Source organism: Python bivittatus, unplaced genomic scaffold (assembly GCF_059951505.1).
Source record: "Python bivittatus isolate LINGU-HERP-01145 unplaced genomic scaffold, Pbiv_v1 ctg000510_np1212, whole genome shotgun sequence".
NCBI classification, from domain to species: domain Eukaryota; kingdom Metazoa; phylum Chordata; class Lepidosauria; order Squamata; family Pythonidae; genus Python; species Python bivittatus.
In genome coordinates, this window is record NW_028277081.1 from 2,495,051 (window position 1) to 2,511,831 (window position 16,781).

The window sequence follows — 16,781 nt, forward strand, 5'->3', positions numbered from 1 at the left end:
ACTAGGGAGCGGTGCCTTCGCCGTGCCGGGCCGTGCCGTGCCGTGCCGGGCCATGCCGGCTGAATCTGACACCCACAACATGGGCGTTTCCTTTTTCTGTCCCATTTGTAAAGTCATCAAAAAGGGGTTTTCCTGGCATGAAGCAAGCAGGGTGGGGAAGGAAAGAGAAGCCTCGTTGCTCAGAAATGATGGCGAAACGCAAACAACTGACCAACACACCGATTGTGCCTTTTTCTGAAAGGGAAACAGGATCTCAACTTGCATCCGGGGCAGCAGGAAGTGAAGAGTCCCGGCCGATCTTGAAGAGTTTCTCTTGAAGGAGAGCTTCTCCCCCAGATGAACTGAGTCCTGCCGCGGAGAAGGACTGAAGGGAAGGCCCTGCCAGTCTAGGAAAACAGGTGTGTGGTTGTGTGTGTTGAGGGGAAGGACGGGCTTTGATCTTCAGGGCTTCAACCCAGCCCTTCTGCAGGCAAAACGTGGGAATGGGGGTTCACTCCTTCCTGGGGGGGGTCATATACCAGCAGAGCCAGGGCACTCCACAGCATCAGCAGTTTAGAGGGCATCTTCTGGGGAACGCTGTGGTAGACTAGCTGGAGCTTCCCAAGTAGACCAATCTACGATTGTGGCAATCCCCAGGGCTGGTTGAACTTCAGCTGCTTAGATCTTCCCTGGAGGATGGCTGCCTTCCAGACCATAGACGGGCATCTTTTGGAGGGCTTGGGCCTCTGTGGAGAGCTTGGCTCTTGACAAGATGCTAGCTGTGACCTGTGGCAAACTCCCCCTGGCCAGAAAGTCAGTTGGAAAAGTTGCTCCTGTGCCCATTTTCTCTGTTCTCCCCAAGCATGGCTGGGGAATTCTGGGAGTTGAAGTCCACACGTCTTAAAGTGGCCAAGGTTGAGAAACACTGCCTCCATCGTATGACTGCCATTCACTTCACGCGCTTTCCTTCGATCTGAATTCTGGGGAAAAAAAGGGGCTCCAATCCTCAGGTGTTTTGGAAAGAAATACAGTTGGGGATATCTCACCAGTCCTCAGTGAGGTCTGTGCCCGGGCAACTGGCATGTGCAGGCTGGGGGAAGCAAAAGAAAACCGACCGCAGAAGACTGTTTATGTTGTGGATCAAAGCAAAGGTGGAGAAGGAGAGGTCAGTTGGGCCAGAATAGGCTTTCTGTCGTTTTTGGCCACGCATCTCTCCGGCAGCCTGCATCGGAGGCTTCTTTGCTCTCTCCCTCGATGCGAAGCTTTGTAGAAAAAGTTTTCCTTGGCTGGGAAAGACAACGTGGGAGTTGTCCTTGCAGCTGAACAGTTAATTGTTCCAGTTCTGGAATCTCGGGTCTGTTGAACAGTAACTACAGTTATGAAAGAAATAATTGATTTGCCCTGCGCCCTGATTTGTGCAGAGCTGATGAAGAAATGACAGGTAAGCAAAGGTACCTCGCTCTTTGAGCAAGATGGGCCGGGACTACACCTGAAAAACAGACAGACAGACAGACAAAGTCTCTGAAGCCGTTATCACAGCAAACTGAGATTGCGCACAGCATAGACTTGGGCACATTTATCCTAAGTACCGTTGAGCACAGTTGCCCTGAATAAATCTGGGATCCATGTGTGCGGATAGGCAGGGAGGGTTAGATTTTTCAATGGGGGAACATAGAAAAACTTCCGCAAGTCGAACAGGCTTCTTGGGAAGGCATGGACGCGCTGCCTAGTTTTCCCGGCAGCAGCCCTCTTTCCTTTCAGGGAGTTTGCCTGTGAGAGATCCTGGTGTTTCTCACCCAAGTCCTCACCAGGCCCAGCAAACCGCGAGGAAGAATGCCCAGTTCAGAGAAAGGGGTCTCTGTCTCTTGAGAAGGCCTGTCTCCCGTACAGTGATTGTCACCCGGAGTTTAGGCTTCGTTATTAGCATTTTAATAAAGGCGATATTGGATTTAGCACGGATGCCATGCTAAAATGCCAATATCGCCTTTATTAAAATGCTAATAACAAAGCCTGAATTCCAGGTAACAAATCCCCCCTCTTTGGTTAATCTTCAAACGATTAATGGTTTGCTGAACCGCTTTTATATTTAGTAAGCGAGGGAGCCGTTAACCACCCTGGAAATATTTTGAAAAGCAAAACACGTTGGCTCCTGCAGCTTTCCACCAAGGTCTGTGTCTGAGCGGGTCTCCAGACCAAACCCTGGTACCAGTCTTCTCCTGCGCAGCCTTCCCCCATCAAAAATTACAGCCAGGATTGTGTAAATGTTGCCTGTAAAGGCAGTGCCCGCCTGGAAGTAGCGTGGGCAGAGACAGCTGGGCCTGGAGATTAGGCGGGCAGGGCCAGGCCTGGGGCGCTCCGGCTTCTGTTGCTGCGCGTGGCAATCAGGGCTGGGCGGTCCTCGCCGGCTCCCCTCGGCCCGAGCCTGAGCCTGCTCCTCCCTCGCCTTCCTTCCCGGCTGCTGATTCTCCCACAGTGTTTGGTGCCGGGACTTCCACGCCCCGCGGCTTCGCTCCCCCCTGGCTGGCCATGTGACTCTTGTTGCCACAGCTCCCTAGGGAGATTTCCTGGCTCAACAATTCTGCCCGCTCTCCTTGGCGCCCAGAGGAGGACGGGCGGGGAGCTCTGGCGCGGGAGCTGCGCCTCTCTGCCGTGGCCGCTGCTGAGTTGGTGAAACAGCCACTTGGGACTAAAACCTCAGCCCTGAGATTTTACTCCCTTCCGGCAGGCAGAATTCAGGCTGGGGGCCAAGCGGGACCGAGGGGGGGAGTGAGGCGGCTGGGGAGGATGCCGGCCCGCCACCTGGCTGTTGGCCGGGGTGAGGCCAAAGAGAGGTGGCTTGGCTCCCGGAGAGAGAGGCTGCCGCGCTGAGAAGGCTGCCTCTGCCGGTTCGCCATCCAAGCTTGAAACTTTTGTGGGGCAAAAGGGCTTGCCCGTGCCAGGGAGTGGCTTCCTGTGCCAAAGGAGGAAGGTGCCTCTGGCACACAGGGGCGGCCCTTTTCCAAAGGCACTACGGAGGCACACCCGTCTCAGATGCCGCGCAGGCACAACCCAAGGGGGAGGAAAACTCACTGCGCGTCTCTGTTTCCCCCCCCCGGCGCCTTCGTGATTAGGGAGGGCTCCTCGGCCATGGCGCACCAGCAGCAGAGCGTCCTGCAGGCCAGCGGCAGGCCCGGCACGGCGGTGGGACCGGAGGCGATGCAGCGCCTTTTGGCTGCGTGTCAGGAAGCCAAGAGGTTCGCCTACTGCCCCTACAGCAAGTACCCCGTGGGAGCAGCGCTCCTGACTTCAGAGGGCAAGATCTTCACAGGTAAGGCAGCTATGAGCAGCGCCCCCGAGGCACCTCGGCCTGCCTGGACCCCCCCTCCTGGCCCAGAGAAGCTGTGGTGGCTCTGCTGCGGTGGCATTTGGGGAAGATTTATGGGGCACCAGCTCTTTCAGCATTCCAGCAGGGGATGCTGGGAGATGTGGCTTAGCAACAGCTGGAAGGCCCTAGGTTGTCTTCCGGGTGCTGAATCCAAGGTTGCTTTGAAATACAGCTTTGGGGAGGAGATGGTGCTGAAGGACGGGATTCCTCTGCGGGTTGCACACAAACCGCTCTACTCAGGAGGCAACCAACTTAGTTCCTAAAGCGGGACAGTCCAGCTTCTCCCAAGGACCCAGTCGTTATTGGCCATCAACAAGACAGACGTTGCAGCAACAAAGCAATTTACGATCAGTTATTCCTACTTTCCCCTCAGCCAATCCTGTTTGGTCAGGCCAAATGAATCTGCAGGCGAAGCGAAGCAGGAGAGCTTTTATTCTGCGCAAGATGGCCTGTTGGTCCTTAAAGGCTGCTGAGGACTAACATGTTCCCTGAGCCATTGTGCGCTCAGTGACCTCACAGCAGTTCAGCCAACCCATGCCTTAGGTGTTGCAGCTGCATGAATACAGGACCTAGTTAACAGTTTCTGTGCTCCCCTAGGGCTCGCTTTAACACCTTTTATAACGTTTTTGCCCTCAGGTTGCAATGTTGAGAATGCAAGTTACCCGCTGGGAGTCTGTGCCGAGCGGACAGCCATCCAGAAGGCTGTGTCTGAAGGCCATACAACATTTCGAGCCATGGCCATCAGTTGGTACGTGGGATTTAGGATTTGGGAAAGCCCTAAAACGAGGCCAGATTTTTTTTTTAGCTGGGCTGTGTGCAGCTGAAGCTGAATCTCAAGGTGGAAATTGTAGGCTGAACACATTAGTCCATTGAAGGTTTAATGAACATCTGGTTAGACCTACCTTTCAGGAAGGAAAAATGGTTCCTTCCTTTTGCCCCGAAAACACACAGAAGCAATCCTCTGTCTGTCGGTCCGCTGCCGAACGTAAATTCCACTCCTTCTTGGCCTAACACAGAGCAAAAATCATCATCAGCTTGGGCGTGCGCTAGATTCAAAAGCCACGATGTAGTATCGCTTTCTGTTTGGAGGAGATGTGGAGCAGAAGGCCCTTTTCGCGAGATAGACCCCATCACCGAGGGCGACGTCGGCCAAGAGCCAGGGAGGGCCGTGCAGACCTGGCCATTTGGCTTGCTCCTGGTTTAGTGGATTCTGCCAACCCAGAACCTGGGTTAGTCCAGCGAAGAGGCCCACTGTGCCAGGCAAGCCCAATCTCTAACGTAACTCTCGATGCAGGGGGCCTGTCTTAGCCTCCAGAATTAAATGCGACAGCCCTGAATTTTATTTCCTCCCTTTCTTCACAGCAACAGCCAAGACTCGTACGCCCTGCCCTGTGGAGCTTGTAGACAAGTCCTCCGAGAGGTAAAACACCGTCTTCTCTTCCTGCGCCTGCCCCTTCCAAAAAGCCAAGCGCGGTGTGGCTTTTCACTCCAGTCGGCGTTTGCCTCTGGCATAGCCTGCGCTTTCCAGCGGATCCGAACGTTTCGTGTGCGCTGAAAATCTGGCCTGCCATTGAGGGAAAAAAGGGTCTGGGTTTGCTTCTGTCCCTTAGCAGAATTACGGCAGCGAGTCCCAGAATCAAAGCGGCATCCAGGCGTGCCCGTGCTGAGACTTCCCCAGTCTCGTGCATCTTTGCACCCCGCTGTGTTACCAGTCTGGGTGAGCACTGATAAAACACTGCAGAGGAGCGAACCTCAGCGCTGCTTTTGTGCAGCATTCGAGGGAGGGACAAATTCCGAATGTTGGTGAAACACCCCACTGAAAGAAATCTTGATGCGTTGTCAGTGGAGGGGTGCACTGTGGGGTCCGTGGGCTCCTCTCTACCAGTTTCTCAACCTCAGCAACTTTAAGTCCACACGTCTTAAAGCGGCTGAGGTTGAGAAATGCTGCTCCCTACAAATCATTGAGCAGGATTCTGCACAGGCTAAAGTGCAAAGGTTTTGTGGGCCCACCCTGCCAACTTCCACTGTTGCCAAATGTTTAACTGCTGGCCCACGCTCAGGGTGACTAAGTGGCATTTATTTCAAACGGCAGAAATTTCTACCATTTGCTCCCAAGTGTGCCCAGCAGACACCCATTCGTAGAAAGTTTGGGTGAACCTTCATTTCACAATACAGAGATCTGCAGGAGGGGAGGGGATTTTAGGGAGAAACGCAAAGCAAAGGCAGAACCCATTTACGTTTTTCACGGCCAATCCGATCAGAAAGGTAATTGTGTATCCCGTTTCACGCAACCTATTAAACCAACCTTTACAACTCCGCATGATGTGTGAACCCAGCCAAACGTGGCTTCTGGAATAAAACACCATGAAACAAGGATGCGGCGTGAACTCGGTCTCTGGCTTCCAGCTGAAATAAGCCACCTTCCCCAAATTCCATTCTTCTCTGACAGTCTGATGCTTGAGATTTAAGGCGGCTGTGGATTATTTCTTTTTTCTAGTTCGGCAAACAATGGGAAATCTATCTGACCAAGGCAGATGGCACATACATACAGAAGACGTTAGAGGAGCTTCTGCCGCTGTCTTTCGGACCAGAAGATCTGAAGATCTGAAGGGGATGGAAACCAGCGAGGCCTCGCTGCTTCCCCACGCCTCCCACACCTCCTGGATTGAGAAACTTTGCACACGTTTTCATTCCAAAGCTACTGATTTCGGGTTCAGAGGGGCTTCGAAACCTTCAGGATCCTCGGCCTCGACCGGTGGCCTCCAGGGCTTCGGACCACGTCCTTCCCAGCCTGCCTGGGAGAGCCCGGGGTGAATCTGGACGCTTTGCCACTGACCTACAGCCCCCGCCCCACCCCAAGATAAACAGCAGTCTTACTCTTTTGAGACCATTGGCTCTGTATTCTTTCGCTTCTTGCCTCCAAAGACTACCCTCGGCCCCTCCCTCTGAGGAAATCACTCTAACCTATTTAAATAGATTTCTGTGTGTGTGTGGGGGGGGGTGCTTTCAAGTCAGCCTTGGCCCTGGCAACGACGTGGACAAGGATGTGCCCTGGCCCCCTTCATCCTTGGGCTGGGAGAGCGGGACTGGCCCCAAGTCCCCCAGCTGTCTTTGTGCCCAAGGCAGGACTAGAACTCAGGACATTTGGGACTGAGGGGAGGTGAGCTAAAGACAGTTGGGGATCTCTCCAGCAATCCAAGGGTGCCCCTGCCTGTCCTTCGTAACGAACACATGCTCCAGCCACATATCAGGTAGTACTAAAGCGCCGGCATTAATAACACCCCCCACACACCCCCTTCTCCACACACCCGATTAAGCGGGTCCTGCTCCTGGCAACTCTCGCTTGAATTTGCTGCCTTTCTCCGGTGGAATGGGAAGAGTGGTGTGTGTGTGGGATTTGCCCCGGAGCAGCACTGAAACAGTCACGCGGGTGTCACCCTCCGGTCACTGACGACTGTTCAGCTCACTACTTCCCATAAATGTTGCGCCATCATCATCATCATCATCGTCATCGACCTCCGGAGCACCCTTTGGTGCCGCTAAAACGACCCCACGGGGAGGCCGATCCGACACCGACCTTGTTCTCTTTTGCAGGCTGCGGAATCCCCCTTCCCTTCGGTTCTTCGAGGCTTTTCAAACTGTTTGCGCGACGCTCTTTTCCACGCGCTGTTTCAGCCCTCCTTTTTTAAACCGTATTATTAAAATACTGCTTAGTTGCTCCACCATTCTGCATGTGGCACGCATCAAAGAGAGAGAGAGAAAGAGAGGTTTCAAAAGATCAAACTGAACTTTTCATTTCGTTTTTCACTTTTGAACATCCTGCAAGGCAAGAACAAAGCAGGGACATTTTAAAATGGCATTTATTTTGCTTTTCAAAGCGGCCCATAGCCAAAGCGGTCTGGGTCAATTGCCGTTTTAAAAAACACGCAAAAAAGCAGAGTTTGAATGAAAACACACCCGCAAAAGGAAAGCAGACTAGGCGGCCGCAAGGCGGTCGTTCAAAACCTAAAGCGAACTCAAACAATTCAGATTTAAATTTAAAATGGGAAAGTGAAGAGATCTTCTCCCGGTGCAGAAATGAGGCTAACGTGGGCGCCAGCCGAGCCCCCTAAGAGGGAATTTCCCAAATGGGGGGCCAGCATAGGAAAAAAAAATTCAAGGCACCCCCCCAAACAATAAGCCACGACTTTCAATCACAGTTTGCCTATAGGACTAAATGCACCGAAAGCATAATTTACAGGGTCTTTGCATATCCAGATCCACCCGGTTGAGAAACCAGGATTCGAATTTTATTCCCCCCCCCCAAAAAAGAGCTATTCTTTTCCGACCGTACCGCAGCGCAGGGCTTCGCCCCTTCGGGCGCCTCGGAAGACTTGAAGGACTTCAACTCCCAGCGTCCCTCTGCAGCCCGCCCGCCGGCCCGCAGGCGCGCTTGCCTGCGGAGTTCTGGGAGTTGAAGTCCGCCTGCCGTGCCACGCCCATTCCACGAACGTCTTCCGTGAGAGAAACAAATAGGAGCGTTTCCTCGATCCGCGCCCCATCCTTGGTTCCGCCACTGCGCATGCGCGCGGCGGCGCTGTCTACCCTCGGCGGCGGCGATGGCGCTCCGGCGGGCGCTGGGCCTCGGGGCGCGGTTGGGCCGGGGGCTGCTGCGGGGCTGGCTCGGGGGGCCTCCCCTCTCCGCCGCCCCTTCCTCCTCCTCCTCCTTCTCCCGCGGCGGCTTCCCTGCCGGCCTGTCCGCGCAGCCCCGGGGGCTCCTGCGCCTGGCCGCGGCCCGGCTGGGCCTCCGCGGCGGCCCTCTTCGACACGCCCCGCCGGCCCCGCGGCGCCTGGGGCTGGCCTTGGGGCTGGGGCTGGCGCTGCTGGAGCCGGCGGCCGCGGCCGAGGAGAGGCGCGCGGCCGCAGCCTGCCGTGACATCCAGGTGCGGGCCGCGTTGCCCGGGCGACGGGGTTGCCGGGCAACGGGAGCGCATGCGGCCCAGCTTCCGGGGAGGGCGGGGCGAGCCTCGTTTTTGCCGGGGGGGCAGCCCAGGGGCGGAGCCCCAGTCCTGCCCCTGCACCATGTGGGGGGGAAGAGGGTCCAGCTCGCCCCCCGTGGGGCCAACAGGCCGAGAAGCCCCCTTTCCCCTCATGCCTGGAGAATCAATGGCCGCTCTCACCTGAAAAATCCATTTTTCTCTATAGAACAGTGTTTCTCAGCCTTGGCTGCTTTAAGATGTGTGGACTTCAACTCCCAGAATTCCCCAGCCAGGAGGCTGGCTGGGGAATTCTGGGAGTTGAAGTCCACACATCTTAAAGCGGCCAAGGCTGAGAAACACTGTTCTATAGAAGCTGATTCTCCAGCAGGAGTGTGTGGGGGGGGGGAAGCGTTTTTCTATAGAATCAACAGCTGCTCTCACTGGAAAAGCACCTTTTTCTCTATAGAAGCAGGAGGGGAAAGTGGGTTTTTCAGGGGAGATCAGCCACTGATTCTCCAAAAGCAGGAGGAGGGGGGATTTTTTTTCCCCTATAGAATCAGTTGCTGATTTCACATGAAACCCCCCTCCTGCTTCTATAGATCAATTACTGCTCTCACCTGAAAAGCCTCTTTTCCACCTGCTTCTATAAAATGAATTGCTGATCTCACCTGCAAAGAAAAAAAACCTTTTTTCTCCTGCTTCTATATAATCAATGGTTGATTTCATCTGAAAAACACATTTTTCCCTCCTGCTTAGCCCTAACCCTAATCAATTGCTGCTCTCCCCTGATTAACTCAAAAGTAGATCCAGGGCAGGAAAAGGCCAGGTGGTTTATATAGAGGATTATGGAGGTAACTAAAAGACCAGGCAACCAGAGAGGGTAGCTCCAAAAAGTTGGGGAGCTGGGGTTCTGCTGCAGGGCTTGATGGCAGCGGGTGGAGAAGGAAGCCAGAGGGTAGCTGCTTCTCCCTTGTGGCCAGAAGTAATTGAAGCAAGTTCTCCTTTTGGTGTTACTGCACGTACAAGGTACTTCTCTTCTTTCCCGGTCCAGACAATATTTATCCAGAGGAACAAGCCTCAGAAAGACACCCTGGGGTTATTAGCCCAGCGAGGCTTCAAACTGGAAGAGTATTTCATCGGCCAGTCGATTGGCAAAGGCTGCAGCGGTGCCGTGTATGAAGCCGCTGCCCCTGCCACCCCCGCGGGAGACGGAGATGAGCATGATGGTGCTTCGGGCGTCCAGGGTGTAGCAGAGGCCGAGGGCTGGAAGGAAGGATTTCCGTTGGCTATCAAAATGATGTGGAATATTTCGGTAAGAAGCCAGTCTGGTTGGCTTTTGTGGTTGTTAGAGCAAATGTTTGTTTCAAAGTAGACGTGCATGCACGCATGTATTAAGGCTGGTTGGTGTCTCAGGAATGACTAAGCAAAGGTGAGAATGCAAACCTGTGGCTTCTTAAAGAGTGGCAGACACATTGCACGCTGTAAAGCCTCTCTAGGATCACGTTTGAAGCCCTAATGGGTAGCGGTGAAGCCATACTGGGAAATCTAAAAACAAAAACCAAGGATGGAATTAGGAAATCTGTTCTGAATAATTCCACTTTTTAAAAAGGGCTTAAGTGAAAAATACGGTAGGTAGTTACTGAACTTAACAGTTCTTCTGGGCAAAATTATGATTCAGAGAAAATTGTCACGGGGAATCCTAGAGCAGGAAATCCCTGCTGAGTTTACGAAACCAAATTAAAGCAAGCCAGGCGGGTGGCTGTCTAGGCCCCAACCAAGGCATATATTTCCCTAAAAGGACCAACGCGGCTTCTTATGTGACCAATTTCTAGAAACAGAATGTTGGCCTGATCCTGCTTTAGGACGCTTCTTAAATGTTTAATCGCTTTCTGGGAACCAAGTGTACCTTTCAGTCCCTGCAATTTGCACTTACCCTTTTATCTATTAAATAAATTAGAAGTCATTGGTGGAATGAAACAAGGAATAAGATAGGTGCTGGAGAAAAATAGAAATAAAAATGATGATAGCTGTATTTTATGATACACAGTCAGTCCCTTTGTTTGATACTGGCTTTTCCAGGCTGGCTCTTCCAGTGAAGGAATCCTCACCACCATGTCTCAAGAACTTGTTCCAGCCAGCGGCCGTGCCCTTTCTGGAGAATTTGGAGCAGTTGTTAGGCCCAGGTATGATTTACCAGTTCTGGCGGACTTGGAACAGAAAAGAAGAAAGGAAAGAGTTAAATTTTGCAACCTGATCTAGGATGCCAGCAAAATCAGAGAAAGTGAGCAGTTATTTATCTCCTGAAACAGTGAAAATCCCATAAAAATACCCCTTGTGGAACCAGAGATTCTTGTATTTCTCCTTGAATATTTGACCTCAGATCCAAAGCAGAAAGTTGCTTTTTTTCCCTGTTTATCTTCTTTTTCGCCCTCTAAATTTTTTCTCTAATCTTTTGATCTTAGTAGGATATTTTAGGTCTCCATTCCATCCTTGCTGAAAAGCATGGATAGATTTTTAAGAGTCATGTGAACATTGGCATGTTGTTCCAAACTTTACATTGGTGTAGAAATTAGTTTCGAATACTCAGCAGGGAATTAAGTCACCCATTTTGTCCTCAGTTTGAGGAAAGCCTCTAGGCCAGAGCTGTGCCCTTCTTCCATTGATGCTTCCCAGTTTCTCCAGGCTAAACTCTCAGCCATTTGGATGACAGGCCTGCCTAGGCTGCGTTTATAAGTCAGCCACGCAGTGATAGAACAGTTCTGGTTAGCGACTGGTTTTTGTTGTTTCCAGACGTGAATACTGACCCGACATTTCCCGTACGGCAGATTTCCAGTTGTTGTTTTTTTTGTGGATTACTGGACCCTGTGTTCCATCACCTGGGGCTGAGGGCAAAATTGTGACTCAGGCTGTAAGATTTAGGGATATTCCTGAGGAGCTCAGCTCAGAATTTCTGGATCATGATAATTGTCTTGAAACAGGAAACACGTCTTTGGGAAGAAGTGGCTGAAACCTCACCCCAACATCATCCAGGTGATTCGAGCTTTCACATCTCACGTCCCGCTGCTTCCGGGCGCCACGGTGGACTATCCCGATGTCCTGCCTTCCACCTTGAATCCCTCTGGAATTGGGCACAGCCGCACCCTCTTCCTGGTGATGAAGAAGTAAGGCAAAGAAAGCAGCTGGGTCATAACCTGCATGCATTCCAGGTTTCTAGTCCTCATGGTTTTTTGGACAAAAGCTTGCCTTCTGCCTCCAAGAGCTCTGTGTTGGCTCAGAGTGGCTCTAAGAGGCCGTCCACCCTTCCTTGACTCGTGATTATGTGATCTCTGATGCTGCAGACATATCTGTCCACTGTGACTGGAAAGTAACTATGCCAAATCCTATGGGTATACTTGATTGGGGGGGTGGAGTTAATTCTGCACAGACATAGAAGGGAGGTACCTTCAGGCTTCTCCTTCCTGCCAGCTGATCAGAAAACAGGGTTGGAGCAGGTTAGGCACGTTCCTCGTCTCTCAGAAATGGCTGATTCACTACAGCAGAGAATCAGGGTGAGACATTTGCGGGGAAGGTCGAGGCTTCGTGGATTCCTCTTCCTTCCAGGCATTGCCAGAACGGGGCTTTTAGAAGCAAGATTGGAGCACAGAGCCGATCAAAGAGAGAATCACGCTGAATATGCAAGTTGAGGTTTTGATAGTACTTGCCTCTCTGGGTAGAAAGAAACACAGGGCGCAAATCAGAAGAAGAATAATAGTTCTACAAGAGATAAACGAGGAATGTTGTCCTCAAGGATCAGTTCCACAGCTTGCGGGAGGGGAGCTGTATCCCTGAAGGATTCAGCAAGCGGTGAGCGTGAAGGCTCCGTTCGGCACCCTGGACAGACCCTGGCCCGTGGCGCCTTTTCTCAGCCGTTCCCTCCCCCCATAATTATCATTAGCAGCCCCTAATTGTCTGATTTCTGAACAGGCGTGTGTAGCACAGCTGAGCAACCCCCGGGCCCCACGTGTGGGGTCAGCCAGAGGTGGAGAACTGCAAGGAGCTGTGGACTGGCTGATACTCGGGAAGGGCTAGGCTTAACTGCACTCCCACCCACCCCATTCGAAATCCCTGGGCTGAGCCCATTTGGAGAAATGCACAAAGTGGTTTTGTCCTCCTGGGGAAGTCAGAAGTGGAAGGGCAGAACAGTGCTATGTGTCACCTGGCCGTGGGCTTTTAATGCAAAAGCGCTCCTCTCCGACGCCTCGGATCTTGGGGTACCGGAGTGAGATTGGCCCAGCATGTCTACTCTGAGTTAGATTCGGGGCTTGATTTCGCAGCAGGAGCGTTACAGCTGACGGTGTCCTTTGTCTGGCTCGTTCTGCTCAGTTACCCGTGCACCCTGCGTCAGTACCTTTCCGAGGGACGCCCGACCCCCCGTCTGGGGGCTGTGATGATCCTGCAGTTGCTGGAAGGCGTGGACCACCTCATCCGACAAGGAGTTGCTCACAGGGATCTGAAGTCAGACAACATTCTGGTGGAATTTGACTCTGGTATGTTGGATTTTTCATTATTTGCCATTTCCATTTATTGGGACTCTAGGTGGCTTCCATTTCCGACTTACAGTAAGAAAGGTAAAACACGACTGTCGTGGTCTATCCCAGGGCACGTTTTTGGGGAGAAAGGCAGCTGTGGGTATTTACTCTGCTGTGGTCTTCTCTCTAGTCCCTCCCTTTGTCCTGGGACAGAGCTTCAGGGTTTTCAGGCCTGAGAGTGAATGCCATCTTTTGCCTTCCCGGGGGTGGTGGTGGTGGTGGTGCGGAAGCCTTTCCAGGCGAGGAGACATGAGCACGGTCCCAGGAAGGACCACCCCCTGGCATGGCTGCTTTGACTCCACCGGGTCCCTCCTTGTCTCTTGCAGCAGGGTGCCCAGGGCTGGTCATCACTGATTTTGGCTGCTGCTTGGCCGACGAAAAGCTGGGCTTGAAGCTGCCTTTTCCCAGCTGGTACGTGGATCGCGGTGGCAATACCTGCCTGATGGCGCCTGAGGTAACTGTCTTGGGAGCGGGAAGCCCTGGTTCTGGGTCCACCAGGAGAAGCCCATCAATAACTCTTCCTTGCTTTTTTCTGTTGAAGTAAAGGCACTATAAAAAATAGGGAAGGCAGCAGACAAGACGGTTGCGTGAATCCTCAGACTTTGATCTTGGCTGGATCAAACGAGATGTCCCCCTACTCTGATCTCCTTGTTTCTGTTGCTGCTGCTTAGTTGAAATACTTTAAAAAATGAAAAGGGGGACAAAACAAAGCTAAAGCGAATGCGTCTGTGATCCTGTCGTGAAGCGTTTCCCGCTTAGGATCCTTTCCCTTCACTTCCTCCCAGGGGCCTTTCTTAAAGCCCTTTCCCCTGCCCTTCCCAGGTGGCCACTGCCGTCCCCGGCCCAGGCGTGGTGATCGACTACACCAAGGCGGACGTGTGGGCCGTGGGGGCCCTTGCGTACGAGATCCTCGGGGCCAGGAACCCCTTCTACGGCCAAGGGGGAGCTGCCCTGGACAGCCGGAGCTACCGAGAGGAGGAGCTGCCCCCCTTGCCCTCCCCGGTGGCCCCAGAGGTGAAGACCCTGGTCGCCATGCTCCTGAGGCGGAGCCCAGCCAAGGTGAGAACGGCGCTCCTGTCAGGGTGGTGTCAGCCCAAAAGCCAGAGTCAGCCTCGGGAGCGAGAAACCTGAATCCCCTTTTTAAAAGCATCCTGTCGCGGGTTCCTTTTCACTGTGGGACTCACTTCCCGACAGCTCCTTCCCAGAGGGATTTCTGCCACAGCCACCCGCTTAGCTGGGGTGCTGGGGAGAAGCAGAGGCTCCAGTGACCCAGCTGGCTTCTCTAGGGCTGGGCCATGCGCTCCGGTGCGCCCAGGGATTTGGGAGGGCCCTTCCACCGGTTAGTAAAGCCAACTCGGCCTGTGGGTGACCTCTCCGCTGCTGCTGCTTTTCCAGAGGCCCTCTGCCCGCGTGGCAGCCAACGTCCTCCACCTGAGCCTCTGGGCCGAACCGGGTCTCGGCCGGCCAGACCTCTGTCTCCGCCAGCTGGTGGCCTGGCTGCTCCGACAATCAGCTGCGGCTTTACTGACCGACCGCCTCGGAAGCGACCGTGGGGTTGAGTCTCGCTTGAGGAGGGGCTTCTTGGCCAACCTGGAATACGACGACCTCCGTGAGGCGGCGGCCCTGCTCTGCTCCGCTCCTGGAGGAGGGCAGCTTAGCCCTGCCCGTCACTAAAAGTGCTCAGCTGATTGAGGCCTCCTGTGGTCTCGGGCCCCGTGGGAGAGAGCAGCTTCCCTGCTGGGTGTTGTAGTGCGAAGGGTGTTCAGCTCAGGCTCAAGCCGTGGAAATCGGCGTTTTCTCCCCGAGTCTCAGGTTCGTCAAGCCGGGAGGGAGGCGATGTGGCTTTTCCCCTGGAGAGCGGCCTTCCTTTCGAAGAGGGAGCCGCGAGGACGAGGGTTGCCAGGGCGGCGAGACCCGGGGCTGCAGTCTCACAAAAATCTGGGTCCTAATCTAGGCTCCTTGTTTCGGGCTTGGCTTGGAGTGCACAACCAGAAATGGGTGGAATTCAACCACTAGGGTTTTGAGTTGCATATGATTTAAGGTCTAAAATGCCTTTATTTAACAGAGACGGGAAGTATCAAAGCAAGATGCTTATAACCTGACTTCATTCAGTGACCCAGAACCCAGACCTGGGTGGTAGGCGGCCATTTGCCTTTGTTGTGTCTAATTCTAAAGTTTAAGCCAGGTGGGATAAAGGTCATTGCCTGCTTTGTCGCGATTCTCTTTTGGTCAGACTTTCTAAGAGGACACGCTTGCCCCCTGTGGAAATACGGAAATGTTCAAACCCTTCTGGGCTTCCAAGATCTTGCCACTAAATGTCTGGCTGCAACCCACCAAAAAGCAAACAAACAGCCTCCATCGAGGGCCTTTCTTGCTGGCAAGGTTTTCTTTTCCCACGCATTCTGACTGTGCGGTTAATGGGGGGCCCTTCGCTGGGAAGAGTGCCTGGCCGGCGTTCCCAAGAAGAGGCCCGTCTGCCCATGGAGGGGCTCCAGCCTCCCCTGCCGGAATGGCGTTTTTTGCATCCGTCTGCTTGAAGGAGAAGCAGCCAAACCTCTGGGAAGGGCTCCCTGTGCTGCGGAAGGTGGGGCCTTTGGGAAGGTGTGGGGTGGATGGCCCCCCCAAGGAGAAGGGGGCCACTGACTTTCTCGTGAGTGGCTTGCGGGATTGTGGGAGGGGCAGGCACACGCCTTAGACAACTAAGGGGCAGGCAGGGCAGAAAATCCTGGCTCCCCTTCAGAAATCCAGAATCAGAGAGGCGTCTCGTATCTTTGCTGCGTCCAGGGCACCCTTCTTAGCACGTTAGGTTTTTTTTTCAGAGTGCAGGAGGATGTGCAGCGTGTTGGGCTGTGTAAGTAGGGTGGGCTGGGGTGTGCAGAGTTGCGTGTGCGGTTTTTGACAGGGAGGGGGAGGCTTTTCCGTGGCTTTCTGGTTTTTTTGCTGGAAATCCACAGGAAATTGGACCTCTTTTTCTTTTTCGGTAGCGTGCTTGGGGATGAATGCGAAAGGAAAAAAAATAGCAGATCAAGTTTCTAGGCCTGAATGTTTTCAAGTTGGCTGGCGGGGCTCCTCAGGTTGGAAGCAAAACAGACCGTCTAAGATTTCCAGTAGCTGGGGAGGGAGTTCAGCGCCTTCCGCCGAAAAGGGAAAAAGGCATGTTACGGAGGCTCAGCCTGGCATGTGAACCATCGGGCCTAAGCTGTGCGAGTCGGCCAGCTCTGAATGGCGTCTTTGTTTTCTTTTAAAGTGCGGATAACCTTCACCTCGCTCAGCTGCCTGTTAATCAGTAGCTTCTCCTGTGAGTTGGGGGGGCTCTTCTCTCCCTATGAGGGAGAGAAGCGCCGAAGCAGCCCTTGTCTCCAGGAGGATCTCTTCCGCGAAGGGGGCACCCGCCCTGGCCTCGGGGCAGAGCCTGGGGAAGTTGGGCGGGCGCCTGAGCGTCTCTGGGGCCAGCACCTTCCTCTCAAGGCAGACTAGTGGGAATCTCTTTGAAGCGAATTAAAATCGAATTGAATTTGCTGAGTACGTGCCGTGTGGTTTCTCTCTGGGTTGTGAATCAGCCCCCGCGACCGCTCAGGAGCTCCAGGACCACTTCGTGGGAAAGAGATGCCTCTCCCTGAATGCAGAAAACCACGAGCTCCTGGTTTTCTGCAGGCGAGGAACCAGTGGCCAGAACCGCTTGCGGTCGCCCTTTCAAAGGAGGCAGCGGGCCGTCGCGCGTTTCCTGCAATGCATCATCCTGCAGTAAATCATACGAATTTCTTAGGTGGCTTTTTAATTTCTGGTCGCCAGAGTTTAAGGGTCAGAATGCTGGAGGAAAAGGAAGCCGGCCTTGCTCTGGCCCGAGGGCTTGTGCTAAATTCTCAGCCGTCCAGCGTGCCAGGCCTGGGCCGGTTTACTTTTCCCTGACCC

At 53.6% G+C, this 16,781-nt stretch overlaps 2 protein-coding genes and 1 long non-coding RNA gene across 8 annotated transcripts; 2 read left to right on the top strand and 1 right to left on the bottom strand.

Annotated features, from left to right (window-relative positions):
* Window positions 1-263: 263 nt before the first annotated feature.
* On the top strand, window positions 264-6,230 carry CDA (cytidine deaminase). Of its 5 annotated transcripts, none has more exons than XM_007423115.4 (5): window positions 264-398; window positions 3,090-3,286; window positions 3,980-4,091; window positions 4,706-4,763; window positions 5,841-6,230. In XM_007423115.4, exons 2-5 carry the CDS (start codon window positions 3,106-3,108, stop codon window positions 5,949-5,951), a joined length of 462 nt encoding a protein of 153 aa, XP_007423177.1. In that variant the 5' UTR covers window positions 264-398; window positions 3,090-3,105; the 3' UTR covers window positions 5,952-6,230. The 5 variants fall into 5 exon arrangements, 4 of the variants coding, with proteins under 4 accessions (XP_007423177.1, XP_025019102.1, XP_025019103.1 ...); XM_025163334.2 differs by lacking the exon at window positions 264-398 and adding an exon at window positions 2,218-2,646; XM_025163335.2 differs by lacking the exon at window positions 264-398 and adding an exon at window positions 2,219-2,642.
* LOC112540067 (uncharacterized) lies at window positions 390-7,736 on the bottom strand. 2 transcript variants are annotated; one of them, XR_003084128.2, is made up of 4 exons: window positions 7,677-7,736; window positions 5,649-7,070; window positions 4,246-4,350; window positions 390-1,468 (listed from the first exon to the last, which is right to left on the bottom strand). It is a non-coding gene; the product is annotated as an uncharacterized LOC112540067 (long non-coding RNA). The 2 variants fall into 2 exon arrangements; XR_015797390.1 differs by having other exon boundaries at window positions 5,649-7,162.
* A 153-nt stretch (window positions 7,737-7,889) lies between these two features.
* On the top strand, window positions 7,890-16,369 carry PINK1 (PTEN induced kinase 1). Its single transcript, XM_088147653.1, has 8 exons — window positions 7,890-8,265; window positions 9,353-9,613; window positions 10,381-10,484; window positions 11,280-11,462; window positions 12,664-12,827; window positions 13,196-13,323; window positions 13,692-13,928; window positions 14,265-16,369. The coding sequence occupies exons 1-8, from the start codon at window positions 7,942-7,944 to the stop codon at window positions 14,541-14,543; spliced, it is 1,680 nt and encodes a 559-aa protein (XP_088003779.1). The 5' UTR covers window positions 7,890-7,941; the 3' UTR covers window positions 14,544-16,369.
* The last annotated feature ends 412 nt before the right edge of the window (window positions 16,370-16,781 follow it).